Source organism: Tachysurus fulvidraco, chromosome 2 (assembly GCF_022655615.1).
Source record: "Tachysurus fulvidraco isolate hzauxx_2018 chromosome 2, HZAU_PFXX_2.0, whole genome shotgun sequence".
In the NCBI taxonomy this organism is placed as follows: Eukaryota; Metazoa; Chordata; class Actinopteri; order Siluriformes; family Bagridae; genus Tachysurus; species Tachysurus fulvidraco.
In genome coordinates this window covers 19819336-19838012 of record NC_062519.1, presented here as the reverse complement: position 1 = coordinate 19838012, position 18677 = coordinate 19819336, and the positions used below count along the sequence as shown (strand labels likewise).

Here is an 18677-nt window from a genome sequence, read left to right as displayed (position 1 = left end):
ACATCGTCTATCTATCAAATACATTCAGTGCAGATTTCTTTAAGGAAATAACTGAACTAGTCAAATATGAGTTCTAAAATAAACATATTTCAAGTCAGTGAAACAAACGGAACATTAATTATAATAACTCTAATAAGAGTGGGTTTGATTTCTAACACCGAAACACAACAAACTCACAGCTTCACTCTATAGTACATACTTAATGATTTATAATCACACTATCCGGTATCACCCAGAAAAGGATGGATCTCTCGAGTCTGGTTCCTCTCAAAGTTTCTTGCAAATGGAAATCGACTTATGGGACATTTTCAATCGGTATAAACAAATGAATTATTTGTATATTATTTATTATATTATATATAATAAATATTATTATATTATATATAATATTATATAATATATATATTATTAAAGCTGTGTGTGGATTTGTGTTCATTCAGCTACAAGATCATTAGTGAGATCAGACACTGTTCAGCTCTGGGGTTCAGTCGGTGTTCCAGTTCATCACAAAGGTGTTCAGTGATGTTGAGTCAGAGTCAGGGCTCTGTGCAGGACACTCCACTTCTTCTACTCCGACATTAACACACCGTGTCTTCATGGAGCTCTGTGTTTTGTGTCATGATGGGACAGGGTTTGTGTCTCTCAGTTCCTGTCGTAGTTACAGAGAGAGGTTCACATATTTTGGTTGTTATACTGTAGCAATCTTTGAAAGTTCTTTGGTTCTTAGATGCTTCACTATTCCAGAGAACCAAAATAAACCCTCGCTGAGTGACTAAGGCTGTTGTATCTCTTAGGGTCCTTTAGATTCAAACAAATCAGGAGTGAGAGAAGGATAATCAGGAATCTTACACAACCAGCCAGGCCAAATCATGTGACTCAGTGTTTAACAGTGTTTAGCGCTGAGATTGGCTCCATCAGCCTAAACTCTCTGAGAGACACCGAGTGTAAGGAGGTGAGAAACTGTGGTACGCAGCACTTGAAAGTGAAAAGACCTTTGAAATCTCAGTGGCCATTTATCAAGCAGGAGCATGAATGATGATTTGAAAGGAAGCTTAAGCCAGAAAAACTGCCTTTTTTTTGTCCCAACGGTGCAGTAGTATCCATGTGAGGAATGTGGTATAGAACAAAAACAGAAAATATAAATGGAGGAAAAGGGGATCAAAATGAACCACATTCCTGAGACGAGAGTAACGGACACCGAGGACGGACAAAACCTGCAAAGAGAGACAAAAAGGGATCAGACACCACAGTGAAAGTGTAACAGAGCCACAGATACACACCATGGCATCTTCCAGGACTTCTACCGCCTAAAAGGACAAACTCCCTGCAGACCGTATCAGCTAACAAACCTGTTTACAAAGAAAGGCGAGACGCAACCAGACAACCTGCATCAATTTCAGGTGATATTAAAATCTGTTTGGCGTTTTCATAAAGATCTGAATTTAAAGGGACAGAGAGATGAGAATAGAGGAAAAGTTCACCAGCGATCTAACGAACGATTAGCTGCTTTTCCCAGGACTGGAGTCTCCTTTTCATAGAAGTGTTTCCTGATTGAGCCATGATTACAGTTTGTGTTGATTACAATTACGCTGTACTCCAATATAATTAACACACGATTCTTTCTGGACATCTGTAAAGCTCCCTGTCCTTGTGACCTGTCCTTGCCGTGTCAGCGTGGAGTGGGGGACATTGGCGAGTAGGACTCACTGCTTCTCACACGTCTTTTCTCTTCTGTGATCCGACAGCGATTTTTTTAAGCATTCAGTTTATTTGATCTGAACCCTGGTGTGATTCCTTGCTCAGTTCACTTCATACAGGTATAAGCAGGTAAGAAGGCAGCCATCAAACTGGAGTGAGGACCAAAATACCCAGGAGCATCTGAACGAGATGTTCTCAGTTCTCTTCCAAGCAAACTGTAACATGTTTTGATTGCAGTAAGAAAGCAATTCAATCCTGAATTGTGCCAACTGCAGGAAGTCGACCAAACGTGTCGTGTATTTTGGGTTGTGAGCAACATTTTTTGTAGATGCAAGCTGTTAAACTGGCAAAGCTGGACAGAGCTGTAGAGCTGCAGAAATACCATGTGTGCTGGATATTTAGACAAATAAAGAGAGAAAAAAATAAATGCTGGATGCAACACGTGTGCATTACATGTTTAAAAATATTTCTCTAATTAAATAACCATTTACTTAGCTTTTCATTTCCACACACCTCTCCACCAATTTATGTTTTCGAACCGTTTAATTATGTGCCATCTGAAAGCAAACCAAACAGCGAACAAAGCAAAACGATCATTTAAATTCTGCTTTAGAGTCAGCAGATTGGTGTACTGTGCCCTAAAAGTCTAACGTGTCAGTCAAGTACCTCAGACATTTCTGAGAATAAAGCCACATCTCTCTCTTCTCCTCTCATTAGCCATCATTATTCCATCTTAAAGAAAGTGAAGAATAGCATAGACTAAAGGAAAGGGTTTGAAATCTGGTAAAATATTATTTATTCATTAATGAATATGTATGGGGAACACGGTGGCTTAGTGGTTAGCATGTTTGCCTCACACCTCCAGGGTTGGGGGTTCGATTCCCACCTCTGCCTTGTGTGTGTGGAGTTTGCATGTTCTCCCCGTGCCTCGGGGGTTTCCTCCGGGTACTCCGGTTTCCTCCCCCGGTCCAAAGACATGCATGGTAGGTTGATTGGTATCTCTGGAAAATTGTCCGTAGTGTGTGTGTGTGGGAGTGAATGAGAGGGTGTGTGTGTGCCCTGTGATGGGTTGGCACTCCGTCCAGGGTGTATCCTGCCTCGATGCCCGATGACGCCTGAGAAGTCTGTGACCCGAGAAGTTCAGATAAGCGGTAGGAAATTGTCCGGTTCCTCTCAAGGTTTCTTCCTTTACCAATTTAAGGGAGTTTTTCCTTGCCACTGCTGCCTGAGTCATCTCAGACTTGCTCATAGGGGAATAAATACATACACACTGTGAACTATATACATCTAATAATAATCTATAATTTTTATTCTGTTAATTCTTATTTCTTTTATTATTCGTTATTTCCTTTATCATTAATTATGTCTACCTTCTGCTTTATGTTTATGTTCTGTAAAGCTGCTTTGAGACAATGTCTATTGTAAAAAGCGCTATACAAATAAACTTGAATTGAATTGAATTGAGGAAATGAATGAATGAATGAATGAATGAATGAATGAATGAATAATGAGGAAAGAATTGTAGTAATTTCTAAATACAAGATGAAGCATCTTATTATCGTTTTTATACCAGAAGGGCATCACAATAATAACTTTGAAGAACTGCTTTGGATGACATCTCTGTTTTAAAGTGAAGAAAATAGTTCAATTGAACCGATCCTCGTGAAATAGAAATATATTTCTAAATAAAATACATTTGTTATTTCAAATAGGAGTATTGTGGGGTGTAAAACTATTCAATGTGTGTGTGTGTGTGCGCGCGCGAATTTCCAAAATAACACCACTTGATGGTGGAATGCTGAAAGTTTCACAGGGAGTTTGAGTAGATCAGATTCCCGTTTGAGACGAAAGTGAATTTCACCCAGTTTATGAAAGAGACTGAAGGCACCGCACATGAAAGCTGTCGGTTTAACATAGAAACATCTGAAGCTTTCACACGATATTCATCCTTTCAAACCACCTTATTTAACTAATATAATGAGTTTTGTGCCTCCAAATAAAGTCAGATATTTTCTGATTACTTGTTTTTATAACAGTTGAGGCAGAAGCCAGAGCAGAGGCAGAGATTTGTACGTCTGCACCCAGAGATTTATACGTCTATACATTTATAAAACCCAATGAGTGAGTCTTAAAGACAGCATATTGAATCAGAGCCTATAAGTAAAGAATTATAAGACGAGTGATTCGCTGCCATTAAATGACTCATGAATCACGCTAGCTGTTGATCGGACATGAAACGATAAACTCATACGCTACATTACTTTATAAACCGACCCTGAGTGACATCTATACAGTACATCTGTTTTACACAGGAACATAAAACAAAACCAAAGATGCATTTTTCTAATCACATTTGCACCGAATTTCACCCCGAATCAGCAACACTTGTCCAAACTGTCTCTTTCGTCCATCGCCAATTAAGGCTAAGCAGACTGCAATCTGTTAGACAATATGTTTCGTTCCTCTTTACTACACAAACACACTTACTGCACAACTGTTAAAGGGGAAACAGAATTAAGTTTTGGGAGAAAGGTGTTTACTTTGTTCTCTTTTGTTCTACATTGTTTTGTGGAGCAGAGCTACAGTGACGGCAGCTTGAGAGGTGTAAAAAAGGCCTGTCCAGACTCAACAGATGCCCAGTTCTCTCATCTCGAGCTGCCTCTCTTCTGTTGTTTCAACAGGCTGTGTTCATGTAGACAGCTAATGTAGCCAGATTCAGATCTTTACTTAGTCTATCAGTAGAGCTTCGTCTGTCCTGTAGACCGACAGCGAAAGCAGAAATAAATAAACCTCATCCACATGCCTTACCTGTGCATACTAGAACCTGAAACTGTGCAGACAGGAATAAATACTAGAGAGGACATGAATATTGGTGACAATTTTATAAATCTCTGTCCAATGCCTGTCTCTGCAAGGCTCACTGTCAGTGTGAATTAACTCATGGAGACAAGCTATGTTCTTCTCCGAGGATGAGGAGGGGGAGAGAGAGAGAGAGAGAGAGAGAGAGAGAGAGAGAGAGAGAGAGAGAGAGAGAGTAAAGAGAGAGAGAGAGCAGAGTGAGAGAGAGGGAGAGAAAGAGAGAGAGACAGAGAGGGAGAGAGAAACAGAGAGAGAGAGAGGGATGGAGAGAGAGAGGGAGAGAGGGGGGGGAAGGGAGAGAGAGAGAGACAAAGAGCAGAGAGAGAGAAACAGACAGAGACACAGAAAGAGAGAGAGAGAAAGTGAGAGAAAGAGACAGAGAGTGAGTGAGTGAGTGAGAGAGAGAGAGAAACAGACAGAGGGAGAAAGAAAGAGATATTTAATAATCACAGCTCTCTCTGCTCCGGCCCTTCTTTGGTTACACAGTTGTAGTTGTAGTTGTTGTAGCAGTAGGCTTGCGGTACTGCAGCAGTTGATTACACTAAACACACAGATCTAATGGAAGACATTTAAGCTGTTCCTCATTTCACATTCCTTGTCCACAGGAAAACAAGCTGTGCATTGAGCAGGAAGCAGAATGTTAACATACAGCATTGTCACTATGCTCAGTGTATCTCGTCACCCATCCCTCCTGATCCCAGCGTCATCCCTGTGTGAGTGGTAATGAGAAGAGTTGCTACAGTAAACTCAATGCATTAATGTAGTAGATGTTGTCCCTGGTACAGGAACAGAGCAGTGTGTCTCAGTGGAGTGCATTAGGTTTTTATCACTCCAGCAATACACACACTAGACTATATTAACAGAACAATCCAGGAACCTGCTGTAGTCCCAGCCTGCGGTACTGCCGAGAAAAAACAGGGTTTAAATCCTCTAACTACAGCGCAGCTACTATTGTGAGCACATTACTGTGTCTCTATCTCCTGAACTTCTACACTGTATATTTAACACTGCAAAATCTACCATCACTTTAAAGCAGGACTAAAGCACTTATTGGTAAGACTTGAATACTATTATGTTGACTATATAATTACATCCTGAGTTTGGTTAAATAATTATATGTAAAAAAAATAAATAAAAAACTTTATGGGAGTATGACATTTAGCTGTCGGACTTTGAGTGACATTCTGAAAAACAAGGTCTCCTGCAGGCCGGTTCCATCAGCCACTGCACAAATGGGCCAAATTAGCTCTGCATGGTGTCTGCTTCAGCAATCAGTGCCTAAGAGTCGGCCTCCTACTGACCCCAGCTCAGAAACCACCAAAAATACAATACAAGAGGAAAGATTCTGTCTGTCTATCTGTCTATCTATCTGTATCTATCTATCCATCTATCCATCCATGATAGAAGTAAATCCACCTTTATATATAAACTGTACATCATAACAAACCACCTAGCCTCATATTGTGTAGGTTCAGGCATGGACTCCAAAAGGCCTCTGAAGGTCTGAATTGTTCTGAATTGTTTGTCTGGCACATCCCACGTGTCAGATCAGATTGACGTCTGGGGTATTTAGACACCAAGTAAATACCTTGTACACTTCAATGGTCATGTTTCTGAAACTATTTGTGAACTATTTCTGCAGTGTGTCAGGAAACATTATCCTGCATCCACATGAATGCAATGACTCAAGTTTTCCCAGCAGAACATCAACATCATCACCCAAATGAGGATGAGGTTCCCTTCTGTGCCTGGTTCCTCTTAAAGTTTCTTCCTATCAACATCTCAGGGAGTTTTACCTTGTGGGCCGTCACTGTAAAACTGTAGAAGCCTTCAGTGATATGGAGTATGAGCTCTCTGATCAGTCTCTAGTTACACAGCAAGCTGTGACACACTGTGTGTTCTGACTCCTTTCTATAAGTAGCACCATTCACTTTGTTCTACAGTTCTGTGGAATCAGACCAGAAGAGCTGAGCTTCACCCACACTGATCAGTGAGCCCTGGAGCCCATGACCCTGTTGGTACTATCTACTGCACATCACTGCACATTTTTCAATCTCAGATTATAGCTATGACAATTATACCCTTGTGGACGTTATTCGGATCCTTACAATTGTCCATTTTTCCCACTTCTAACACGTCAAATTTGAGAACTGGCTTGCTGGCTAATAAATCCCATTATTTAACAAATGCCACTATACTATATATATATATATAAAAGGCTCTCTCTTTTAAGCAAGCAATTAAGTGTGGATTAAGTTTAGGAAGATGCTGTAGCAGCATTCATGACTTCATTTTACACTGCTTACACAGGCAAATATAAATAATCACAGCGTAAATTACTTCTGAGTCCCACTAGCATCAAAGATATTGAGATCGTGGAGGGTGTGAAGGTGTGAAGGGGTCTTTGAAGTTAGCACAGTGTTTCCCCTGGATTAATTAAATTGCAACACACACCTTTAGAAGCAGCCATACTGCTTATTTATAATACACTAAGCAGTCTGATTATGGGTAGCAGTCTTTCATCACTGTAGGTGCCACAATCTCATCCACGTACAGTCCTCAGACACGGACGTATGACCGAACAAGCAAAATATTAGTTCTGTTCTATCGTTATTACAAAGAACCTTGTAAAAATACGCCATGCCCATACGTATGTCGAGTGTCCGTGGGTCATCTCTGCTTCTATGTTTGACAATTCACGCATGAAAGCCGAACAACGTGGACAGTCATATTTAGTTTGTCTCTAAAGAGTGTCTTTAAATGAGTAGCTTTCTTTTCCTACATCAAGGACGTCTACATGTGGGTCATTCAGTTCCAGTCCCGATCAGAGCCCAGCACTTATTAACAGCTATATTAAATCTGGTTATTACTTTGTACACTGAAGCAGGTATTTTTGAGCAATAAACCAACCAGACATAAGACTTATAGCCTGACATTCAATCAACCCTATATATATATATATATATATATATATATATATATATATATATATATATATATATATATATACATACAGCTTAGCAATTGAGGGTTAAGGGTCGGGATTTCACAAACTTCTGAATGGGATGTTGTAGACTAGTGATCGGAAAGTCATGAGTTTGAATCCCTGAGGAAGGCCTTTAACCCTCAATTGCTCAGCTGTATAAATTGAAATCTAAAAAATGTAAGTCACCCTGGATAAGAGAGTCTGCTAAATGCTGGAAATGTAAATGATTAGTAGGCCAACACCTTAACCACTGGGATACCACATCCTTTTGTATAGGATAGTACAGAAGCTGGATCCTGTTCACTGAAACGAGGAGGAGAAACTTACTGGAAACCTCAAACAGACAGCTTTAAACTGTAGGTGTAGCATCTGTCAGGTCACGAAGCTTTTATTGTCATTTCATCCATATATAGCTGTTGCAGTACAGAGCGAATTGAGACGACGATTCTCCAGGATCGTGAAGCTACATAGAACAAAGACAGAGCTATAAGGACTTACTGTAGTAAGTTAGTCCTAGATACATAAAGTGTATCTGTGTGACCTGATGTACACAGAGTGAGACTAAAGACGGTACAACAAACAATACAAGACACTGCACCGGTGTACATGCTGTATGCTCCCATGCCATCCGGGGCCACCAGATCCAGCTTACCTAGAATTTTCAGTGAAGTTTGTCTCAATGGCAGAAAAATAAGCCTGTGAGCTATTAGCTAATAAAGAAACTGAATAAGAATTGTCACAGAATGGGATCGTCACATTTACTGAGCACCAGGTGAATTAGCAAAACTTCGACTTTGGCTGTATTTATTAATAGTGTCGGATGTATCTGAGCTGGCGTGTGAGCTGCATGGGAAATCTCCCACCGTTGTGAATCAGCTGTAAATGACTAACACAGGGTTTGGGGTTTTTTGTGTGTATTCCTCGTCTGATTTTTATTTTTTACACAAAAGTTATAGCCTTTACTTTTTATAATGTTATGTTCACACACTGATTTTATCACTGCAAGATGCTAGGCGGTGTTCCTACTGCTGGTTGCCATAGTAGTAACGTGGATCAGTGCATCTAGCATTCAAAATCAACTTTCCTGCTGCTAAAATGAAAGCTTCTGGTTGGAGATCTGGATTTGTGTCTGAAATTCACCAGTGTATATAATGCATTGCATCATATAGGATGGAGGAGAAGCAGCGTGCACTCTACTGTCTTCACCTCCGTATTTGCATAAAATTTACCCGTTATCTTCGTGGTGTTCGTGGACACACCCATGTCTAATCACCCACGGTCACAGTCTCACCAAATCAGGAGCTGTCAGTCAAAATAAAGGACATCCGGCTGCTTTGTAGCTGTGACTCCCTTTTTAATCATCGTTGCTATAAACAGATTTCTTTCCTTCTACAAACATCTGTACACTGAAGTCTTGCTTGTACATTTCACAAGACTTAACAGCCTTCTATTCTGAGAACAGAGCTGCTTCACTTGGCAGTCAGCTGGTCATGAGTTTTCCTGTAAACATCTAATGGAATATGCTCTCTGTGGTTAGATGGGACCTGATTGCAGCTACTGACTGACGTGTTTGAGATGTTCAGAGTCAGAGATCTTTCTCAGAGATATTGGTGAACTCCAGGTCACTGAGTGATATTAAGACCTTGGCAGCTTTATAGTGCGCAATAACAAAAACACTGGCTGGTGATTTCACCGAGCGCCTAAACTTGCATCATCTTAGAGCAAACTGTGCAGCAGCAATGCAGCATTATTTATGGCTTTACCATCTAAATGTGGCTCCAGATGATGTTTGTGTGTGTGAGACCCTGGATTTCTCGTCTCTGCCTGTTCCACTAGAGCATCGGCGTCGGTCTTCTGCCAGTCTGGAGAGCACGAGATCGGTACATCTTACTGTTGGTCTGTGTCAGTCTACAGAAGAGAATGTTAGCATGACTGAAAATTACCTGATACACACACATTTATATTCACCAGCTCTGAAGTACACACACAGACAAAACGACCTTCTGTTCCTTTAATGTAAATGACACCACAAGCCTTTTACAATCGATTGTGTGACAGAAAAGTTAGAAAAGAAACCGAGGGCTTACGATAGGTCGAGAAGGAAAATCCAAATCGCAGTTTTATCACGGTGTCGTGTTCAATTCGAAGACGATGCCGCGTGAGATTGTTATTAAATCAGGAAAAGACAAGATAATACCGTGTTGACAAGAAAAAGGTGTACAGGTCAATTCATTACAAGATTCATTGGCTGGCAGAACAAAACAGGCTGCACAACAAAACGTTCCAAAGATTTACAGACATCGAGTCGACGCGGCTTGTTACAGAGTAATAAAGGCTAATTTTTAATCGTAGCTAATATATTTCGTAACTCTTAGAGCGCGCACACGCTAATAAACACGCATATTATATGTTTGTTTAAAAAAAGAAAAAAAGATGAAGCTGGTGTTGGGACCTGGCAATACAAATGTAGTAGCAGTCGATGACGTATGGAATCCATACCATAATTATCCTGTCCTGGTGACGAAAAGCACGCTGTAAGGAAAGTAATAAACAGTCTGGAGGCCATCAGAAGCAGCGTAATTGGCTGCTTTTTCTTCAGGAACGACGCCAATTCTCTTTCCTCCACCGAGCAGACTTTCATTAGCCAATCAGAGGTGTGTATGAACTCGTGTATGGAGAACAGGGAATATCATTCAATATCTAGACTGTTTCACTGGGTGTGTGTGTATGGGGGGTGGGGGTGCTGGGTACTAGTGGGCAAGTAAAAGGAGGAAAGATTTAATTAAAAAACTCATCACTCAACATGACTCGCTCATGGTTTTCCTAAAATTGCTTTTGGAGCTTTTAGTCCTGAGTAAGTGTCAAATGAAGATTCTATGGAGTTTAACAGACTATTAAGGAAATGGCAGAGGTTAGCAGAAAACCAGGTCCTGCTTTAATTTTATACATTGAACGATAAACCGAGCTGTATTTGTAATTTACAGTGATATATCTCATGAATAATTATAGTATGATGCTGTATCTATATATCCAGTTATCATGAAGCTGATCTCGGAGCCCTTTAGCACTACATATCGGGCTGAGAGAGTCTAAAAGAACCAAAAAAAAAAAAAAGATTAGAACTGTTTATAAAAAGACATTTAATGAGTTTGCATAGAGTAAAGGATATTATCCAAAGTGCACACGTTCACGTCATTAAGAAAAGGTGCTATAGTGTTTAAACGTTGTTTTCTGCACTGAACCGCCACGCTGTAGAGAACAGCTTCACTTATACGTACGCAGACGGACCTCTGTACAAAAACACAACCATCAATCTCAGCACTTCCACTAAAACATCCTGAACTGAACTATTTGGTCAAGCACAATGGCAGCACTTCTGTCAAAACAACACGGCTGTTATAGAAAAAAGAGCAGTGACGTGCAAAAAGAAAGGTTAATTGTTAAGACTTCTCTTCTGTTTGTGTTCTCGCGCTCGACTCTCGTCATTAGAGTGAAAGAGATGGTGGGCCGCTTCGAATGTATATGGAACGGAGAGGTTAAAGAGCATCGCGTAATGGAGTCGAGGTCATCACAGGGCGCGGAGACGGGCTAGAAGTGCCTCCACGTCAGTCTCTCCGTTAGCTGAGCAGCTGGGGGGAGTTTGCTCCTTCTCACTCTCTCGCTCTCTCGCTCTCTCCTTCTCCTGCTCTCTCTCTGGCCGGTGGGCTGATCGGTGAGCCGCAGATGAATGGGACTCACTCTCATAATAAGCCTCCTTGGAAGTGAGGGCTCGTGCCGAGCTGAAATTGATATTCTGCCGAGACCGTGACCTTTGCAGAGGTACCTTTGTGTTTTCTGCAAGATGGAGAAAGGCAGAAAAAAACAGATAGAGAAAGAATGAGAGAGACAGACAGGGGGGGGGGGGAGAGAAAAAAAATGAGTGCATTCTCATCAAAGTATTTATCCCTGTTAGCAGCTTTTAGAAAATTGGCTGCGAGAAGCCGAGGGAGTCATCAGACAAATGAGAGGCAGCCCAAGGAGGAGAGAAGGTGTCAATCATTCAGCCATGCAAATGACACCTGTGGGACGGCACTAACCAAATGACAGCAAAGTGCATCGTTGTACAAGTGGAGGATTGCACCAACACCCATTCAGTTCTCTCTCACACACACACACACACACACACACACACACACACACACACACACACACACACACACACAGCTTAAGATTAGATTTTTAATCGTAGCTAACATGTTTTGTAACACTTAGAGCACACATGCGATAATAAACATGCATATTATATGAAGCTGGTGTTGGGACCTGGCAATACAAATGTAGTAGCAGTCGATGACGTATGGAATCCATACAATAATTATCCTGTCCTGGTGACAAAAGGCATGCGGTTAGGAAAGCGTACAGATGCATGCATGCACGCGCGCGCACACACACGATTATCACTCTGCTGTAAAATAAACCTTTTGCTTTGAAAGTACACACACTGGCACTTTAATGCTGGTCTTCTTCATAAGAATATATTAGCTCCGCCCTCAGACCTGTGCTGAGGGAGTGATCAGAGGTGCCAACCCTCTGGACTACTGTGCTCTATTCCGCCACATGGATCATTAGCCAAAGATGTGCTTGATTGACTCGACCACCGGCAGGTCTTTGGCTGCCTGTCTGCACTTACTATTCTCTGTACTGTCCTCGCTCTCCCTCTCCCCATGATAGAAAGCAAAGAGAAGCTGCCATCTCTTATGGATTACAGCCCTGAGCTGAGTGCATTTAAACTTTATCTGGCTTACGGGGAAGAACGAAACAAAAAAATGGAGATGTAGACAGACAGATAGCAGGGGAGGGCTTGGATGGTGAGAAAGAGAAATCCATATTAATGTGACCTCGCTTCTGAACGGAGCAGAGGAGTAAAGTGTTTTTCATCCTGAGCTTTCCGGAGTACGAAGACGTGTTGTCAGATCGGCGGCGGTTCCCTGCTCGGCCGCGTCGCCCGTCGTGCGGCTGGAGCTACTGTCTGAGATGCAGATTAAAAAAGTGACAGGAGTGGATCTGGATGGGGTTGTGAGACATCACAGCTGCTTTGATAAATGACAACAGAAATGACAACACGACTGAAGCACGATTTCCCAGACTAAAGTCTCACAACCACGTAAATCTCCGGTATTTAATAGAGTCGTTCCGATTCTGTCCGAGGAGGCTGTGAAGGTCAGACTCATCAGACCTCATCATTTTCCACGTTGCTGTGACAGATATAGCAAATGTCCACAGACGGCCGTACGGCACGGCCTGAACTGCGACTGACCCTTCAGCTCAAACTTTGCACAAGAAGCCCATCAACTACCTGCGACAGCTACATCAAGTTATGATTGAATGGCATTTCAATTGCAAATGAAGCAGTAGGGAGTGATGGAGGTGCTGTGAAGTCTACACAGCTCTAAGATGAATGCTATGTGGACTATACAGGGAGTTAGACTCGTGTGGCAGGATAATTAAGGCTGTGTATGGAGCTCCTAGTCTGTATTCGGTTCTTCTCTCATTACCGGTGTGTATGACGCCGCACTCGTTGGACTGCCCCGTGCTTCACACTTTAATCACGTGCTTCCTTTATTTCCACGGATTGTTTGGATGTGGTTTTGTTGTATTTTCTCTGACATTTGGCTCTGCTGATATGACCAGACTCTGTGTTCGTGTGTGATAATGATTTAATGAGAGTTTTCCAAAAGCCTACAGAACACTGGACGATAAGACGATCAAGATCAAGCCTTCACTTGGACAAGGAACATGAGAAGAATGCTCAGAAGACACCGAGGACGGATTAGTTAGAATGTGAGTATAGTTTCAGATCTGTCTGCATTCTACTTGAAATTATTCTAGTCTCAAGAGTCTGGCTCACGTGACGAGGCCGGTTCACCTTCCACTAGATGTTGGATTGTGTCTTTGTGTTCATTCAGCTACAAGATCATTAGTGAGATCAGACACTGTTCAGGTCTGGGGTTCAGTCGGTGTTCCAGTTCATCACAAAGGTTTTCAGTGGTGTTGAGTCATAGTTAGAGCTCTGTGCAGGACACTCCACTTCTTCTACTCCGACATTAACACTGTGCTTTGTGCACAGGGACATTGTCATGATGGGACAGGGTTTGTGTGTCTCAGCTCCAGAGAAGGGAAACTGTAGTCGTGTAGTCCACATACTTTTGGCCATATAGCGTTGGCATATATCCTTTCATGTGGGTCAGACTGATCTTAACCTGATCTGATTCGCCTATCACTCACAGTGACCAGAGACACCGTCCTCGTCACATGTTCATGCTCATTCGGTCTCTTTGGGAGCGTTAAGATGGCAGTTCTCCCACACAGCATGTTCTGGCATTATGGATGTCACTCCTGTCTTTTATCAGCGCGTGTGCCACTCAGCTCAGCGCTCGCACAATTTTGCTCACGTCCGGTGCCAGCTAGCCGACGCTCATTTCTCTCTCCAAATAGAACAGGAGCACAAAACAGATTTCTGACTTGTGAGATCATTTTCTCAATTTGCATTTGCACAGAGGCTCTTGCAAGAAGATGACTTTTCATCTCTTTCGCTCGTAACTCCCCCCTCCCCTAAACGTTGGCAGGCAGCTCAACGGAACGTGACAGTCGACAAGGATGCTTGATCAGTCTAACGAGCTGTTACGCAGGCAGGCTTACGAATAGCGGCGACAAAGTCTGTCCCATGTCTAACAACGCAAGGCGCCTCGGCTAAGTGCGATAACCGTCTCCCATGCTTGCTATTTTATTTATATATAGTTATTAGGAGCGATTATGTGATTCGTCTTCCCTTGGACGACGGCCATGACGGAATTAAATGATAGGAACGAGTGAGAGAAAGTTCAATGGGAGGCTTCGATACCGACACTGGAACGACTGGATACTTTTTTTAAACCATGTCACTAATACTGAACTCACCAGTTCACCATTACAACTGTTATTCCAGCAGAAAAAGAAATGAGATAAACGTTACTCACTTCTTAATGTTAATCTCATTAGTGCTAAACAAAAAAAAAGCTTTAAAGCTAAAAAACTAGTCTAGACCAGTGGCAAAATGGGGGAAAGTGTGTCTCTGGAGCCAGGGGTAAAGCAATGCAGGATGATGTAATGCTACCGCTTGATGACTAAATCTAGCTTAATGATCGGGCTCTCCTGCCGGACCTCTCATTTTCACTCTCTGTGAAGTCTCAGCACACTCGTTTATCTACATTTGGGCAATAAAAAATAGTGGGGGGTGACACAGGGTGACAAGGTTGGGGAGGATCAGAGCTAATTCTGTAAGAGGGTGGATTGAACCTGAACCAGCAGTCATAAATAATACCTTAATTGACGCCTAAAAATGAGACAGGACGGTGCATTTGTGTGCACGAGGGAATCACTGTGTGTGTGTGTGTGTGTGTGTGTGTGTGCACATGTGTATTGTCTAATCCCCAGCACAAAAATGAAAGGGTGAAACAGGGAAAAAGTCATTAATGATACAAAGTGGTGATAAATCTGGCAGAGGAGGAGACATTAATGTCAGACGGAGGACTAGCAGAGCGATGGCCTGCACAATTTCCTCGTGTCCACATGAGTTAAGCAGTAATTAAGCACATTATCACTGCCACAGCACATCCACAACTGCTCCTCTCCACACACTAAATCACATAAAACACATATTTATGCTTCTCTAGAGCTGATCATTAAGGATGGAACCCAAACAAGACAGAAATGAAAGTAAGAATAGACGAGAGTGTAGAGAGCGCTCGGGTCGTGTCGGACTTTTCTCCCAGGTCGGTGCCCCGAGGCTCGAGGGGGTTATTGTGACTCATATCAAAGTGCATTCTCCTGCTGTGCTGGGATTCTCCTTGCAGACATGACACAATGTGGAAACACACAAAGGGAATAAAAAATGCTGTGGATGCATAAACAGCATAATTTACAGGGTTCCCCACTAAGTCCCTGGGGCGCTGAGAGACTCGGAGAAAAGCCTCCCCGTGCACACACACTGCTCATCTGTGTCTAATAGACAGCTCTTTGTGGTCGCAGTCTTGTGGTTGTATTGAGTCCTTAACAAAACAAAACAAAAAAAAGCTGCAGCAGGGAGTTCTAATCCCAGAGCATTCAGCTCGGTGCTAAAATTAATTAGAAATTAAAATGCCTTAATGCTTACTTGATCTCAGGGAGAAAAGAAAATGTCAGCAAATGATGTTTGTTTAGGGGATAAGGAGACCGAAGACGATCGGAACAAAACGGAGCTGATAAGGCGTTTAAGGACTTTCAGATAAAACATCTGGAGCCATAAACGTGATCTAGAAGAATTTTTCGTTTAGAAAATATAAATCGGCACAATTTCTTTGTATAAAACAAAAAAAAAAACATCCATCGTGTTTTAAACGATGGACGGACGGAGGGTTTTATTTAAACATTATAGCGTCCACAAATCCTTCAGTATAATAAGTGTGGGCTTTAGGCTTTGTACCAGAACTTACTGTCGATGTTTTAATAATTAGCCTCTTATGTTTAGTTGTTATTAGCTTAGCACTGTTGGATTCTGTTTGGCGATTTCAGGAATGTAAAATTTTCTTCTTTTAAAACGCTTAAAGGAATGAGATTTTATGGTCACGGTGAGAGGCCACGACGAAGACCTTTACATTTCTATAATAAAATATCATGACGCTATTAATGAAAGCAAGTAGAACTGGACGCCTCCGCTGTCAACGGGTCTCGTCCTTCCTGTTATTAATTTATATGCATGAAAAAAAATTTAAAATAAATATATTTATACACACACTCTACAGGGGAAAAATTAATCAATTCAGACGTTTGACCTGAGCCTCAGGTGGATGGACAGAGAGACAGATGGCAAAAGAGCTGCGATCAGATATCTACAGAAAATGGGCCTTAACCTCCTGATCATAAGTGTCCAACAGGAAGGAAGCTAATAAATAGAATTCTATTTCAGTAGGTTTATGGATCATATTCTACAATCTAATCACTTCTTCTGCTGGTTAAAATGATGCACATGATCCTCACATATAGCATATGGACAAAAATACACAAGTTGCTGAGATACCCGAGGATGCGTTATCTGGAATATGTCTCTATCATCTCCACACATCTGGATCTTGACATGTTTGCCGGTTCTTCTTGGCAAAATTGCTCAAGCTCTGTCAGATTGGATGAGAGAACTTTGGTGAGCAGCAAATCTGATCATAGATTTGCCATCGGATTGACGTGGCAGCTTTTACTCGGGTTTTTGAGGAAAGATTTGTAATTTATATATTTCTGTATAGCTGCTAGGTGACGATGACCATGGATTTAAAAAAAAAGAACTGAAATGTTCTTTAACTGCTCTGTTCTGCTCTCTTCTAACTTTCTGATTAAAGTGGAACTTTCCATCGCTTCTTCTAGCTCTGTCCATTATTGAGCTCCATCTGCCTTACTTTAAACCCTGACCAGTGTCCCAGGGGTCCTGGGGATGCTACCATGCTACCACCACCATATGATGATGTTTCCCAGAGAGAAGAGCAATGTCGGGTTTCTGCCAAAAGTAGCACCTTTTGCCAAAAATTCATTTTCTCAATTAGAGAAATCCATGAAGATTAAACATCTTGTTCTTTCCACATATTTGTAAAGCCCTATACTGAGGAGTGTCTGAACTAAAGCCTTCCTCTGAACATCCTCTCTGTTTAAGCCTCTGGATCTCTTCAACTCCTGCCCTTTGTTATCTTTGGCCACTTGGTTGCTTCTCTCACTAATCCCCTCTTTGCTGTCTTGTTTTGAACGATCTCCAAACCCATAACAGATCCTTCACCGATTCTTGGCCAGAACTCGACCGGATCCATTTCAGTTACGAGTTAAAGCTACAAAAATGTGGAAAGGATTAAGATGGTGTAGACTGATATAGCGCACCCTACAGTAAATGACAAGACATTACTGAGCTTATTCTAAACCTCTTTATTAAAGCAGATGTGATGTGTGTGATGCTTCTGCATGTCGCTGTCCTTAACTGCATTTCATTGGCTCTGTACATGTACCTTGCACAATGACAATAAAGTTGAATCTAATCTAATCTAATTCGATTAGTGCTGCTGTCCTAAACTAGCTAGAAGGGAGTGGACTGCAAACACAAACCCCGTTGTACCTGTACCTGATTTCTGCAGCTCTGTGTTAGCATAGGAAGGGCATATAGTGGCCTAGTGGTTAAGGTGTTGGGCTACCAATCGGAAGGTTGTGAGTTCGATGAGATAATGTAAGTCGCTCTGGATATAAGGGCGTCTGCTAAATGTAGTTAACAAATCTATACAAGATATATGAGCACACCTTAAATGTTAAAACAAGTACTGTAGAAGCTGATCTAGTGCTGCCATGTAACACTGGGGAAATGTTGCCTTCAGTCTTTTTAGCTGTAGAAATAATCCATAATTAGTAACGTACATTTATTCAGTCTATCGCTGGTAAATTCTTAGTAAGAAAAAAACCCCAAAACATCTGAATCCACACAGCCAAGGGCTTTAAAATCAAGAGAATAATTTGGATCATAAAATAAATAGTCAATTTTTTTTTTTTTAATCTGAATTCTGAGCTGAAAAGCAGAAAGTGTAGTCATCATCGAGAGCATGCTACTAATTACAGCACACTGAATCCAACTGCACAACAGCAGAACCGAGTAAACAGCGATGAGGTTAGTCAGACTACAAAACACTCGGGGATTGTTATTCAGCACAGGCGCTAAAAGCTAATCACAGCTACTGCAACATGGCCCACGCAGAGCCACAAACAGTTAGACTACATACAGCACTGACCAGGAGCTATTCAGTAAAACAGACCTGTTACAAATCTACCTCTGCTGTCCTGCCAGTCATCTTACTAACCACTGTTACACGAGAGCTAATGGCTTTAGGACGGCTCTATTTCAGTCACTAGCTCTCACTGTCCGCCTTTTGTTCTGCGCCGCTTTCTTTTCAATGCTCACTGCAGCTACGACCGTTTCAGAGAAGATATTTGTTTTTTCATGGAAGATTAAAAGCTTAGGAATCCGGTATGGCGTTCCTGAGAACAGAGACGCTAAGAGATAAACATTCACAAGACCAGATACCAGAGCTGCAATCCTGGATCAGATACAAGCGGTTTT

General features: G+C 41.7%; 1 protein-coding gene across 2 annotated transcripts in view; it reads right to left on the bottom strand.

The window, feature by feature from the left end:
* Positions 1-9540: 9540 nt before the first annotated feature.
* diaph3 (diaphanous-related formin 3) overlaps positions 9541-18677 on the bottom strand; it is a 287316-nt gene continuing 278179 nt past the window's right edge. For both annotated transcript variants that reach the window (XM_047808135.1, XM_047808138.1), the window contains exon 31: positions 9541-11377. In XM_047808135.1, coding sequence (XP_047664091.1) covers positions 11112-11377 — 266 coding nt within the window. In that variant the 3' untranslated portion in view covers positions 9541-11111. The remainder of the gene's footprint in view (positions 11378-18677) is intronic.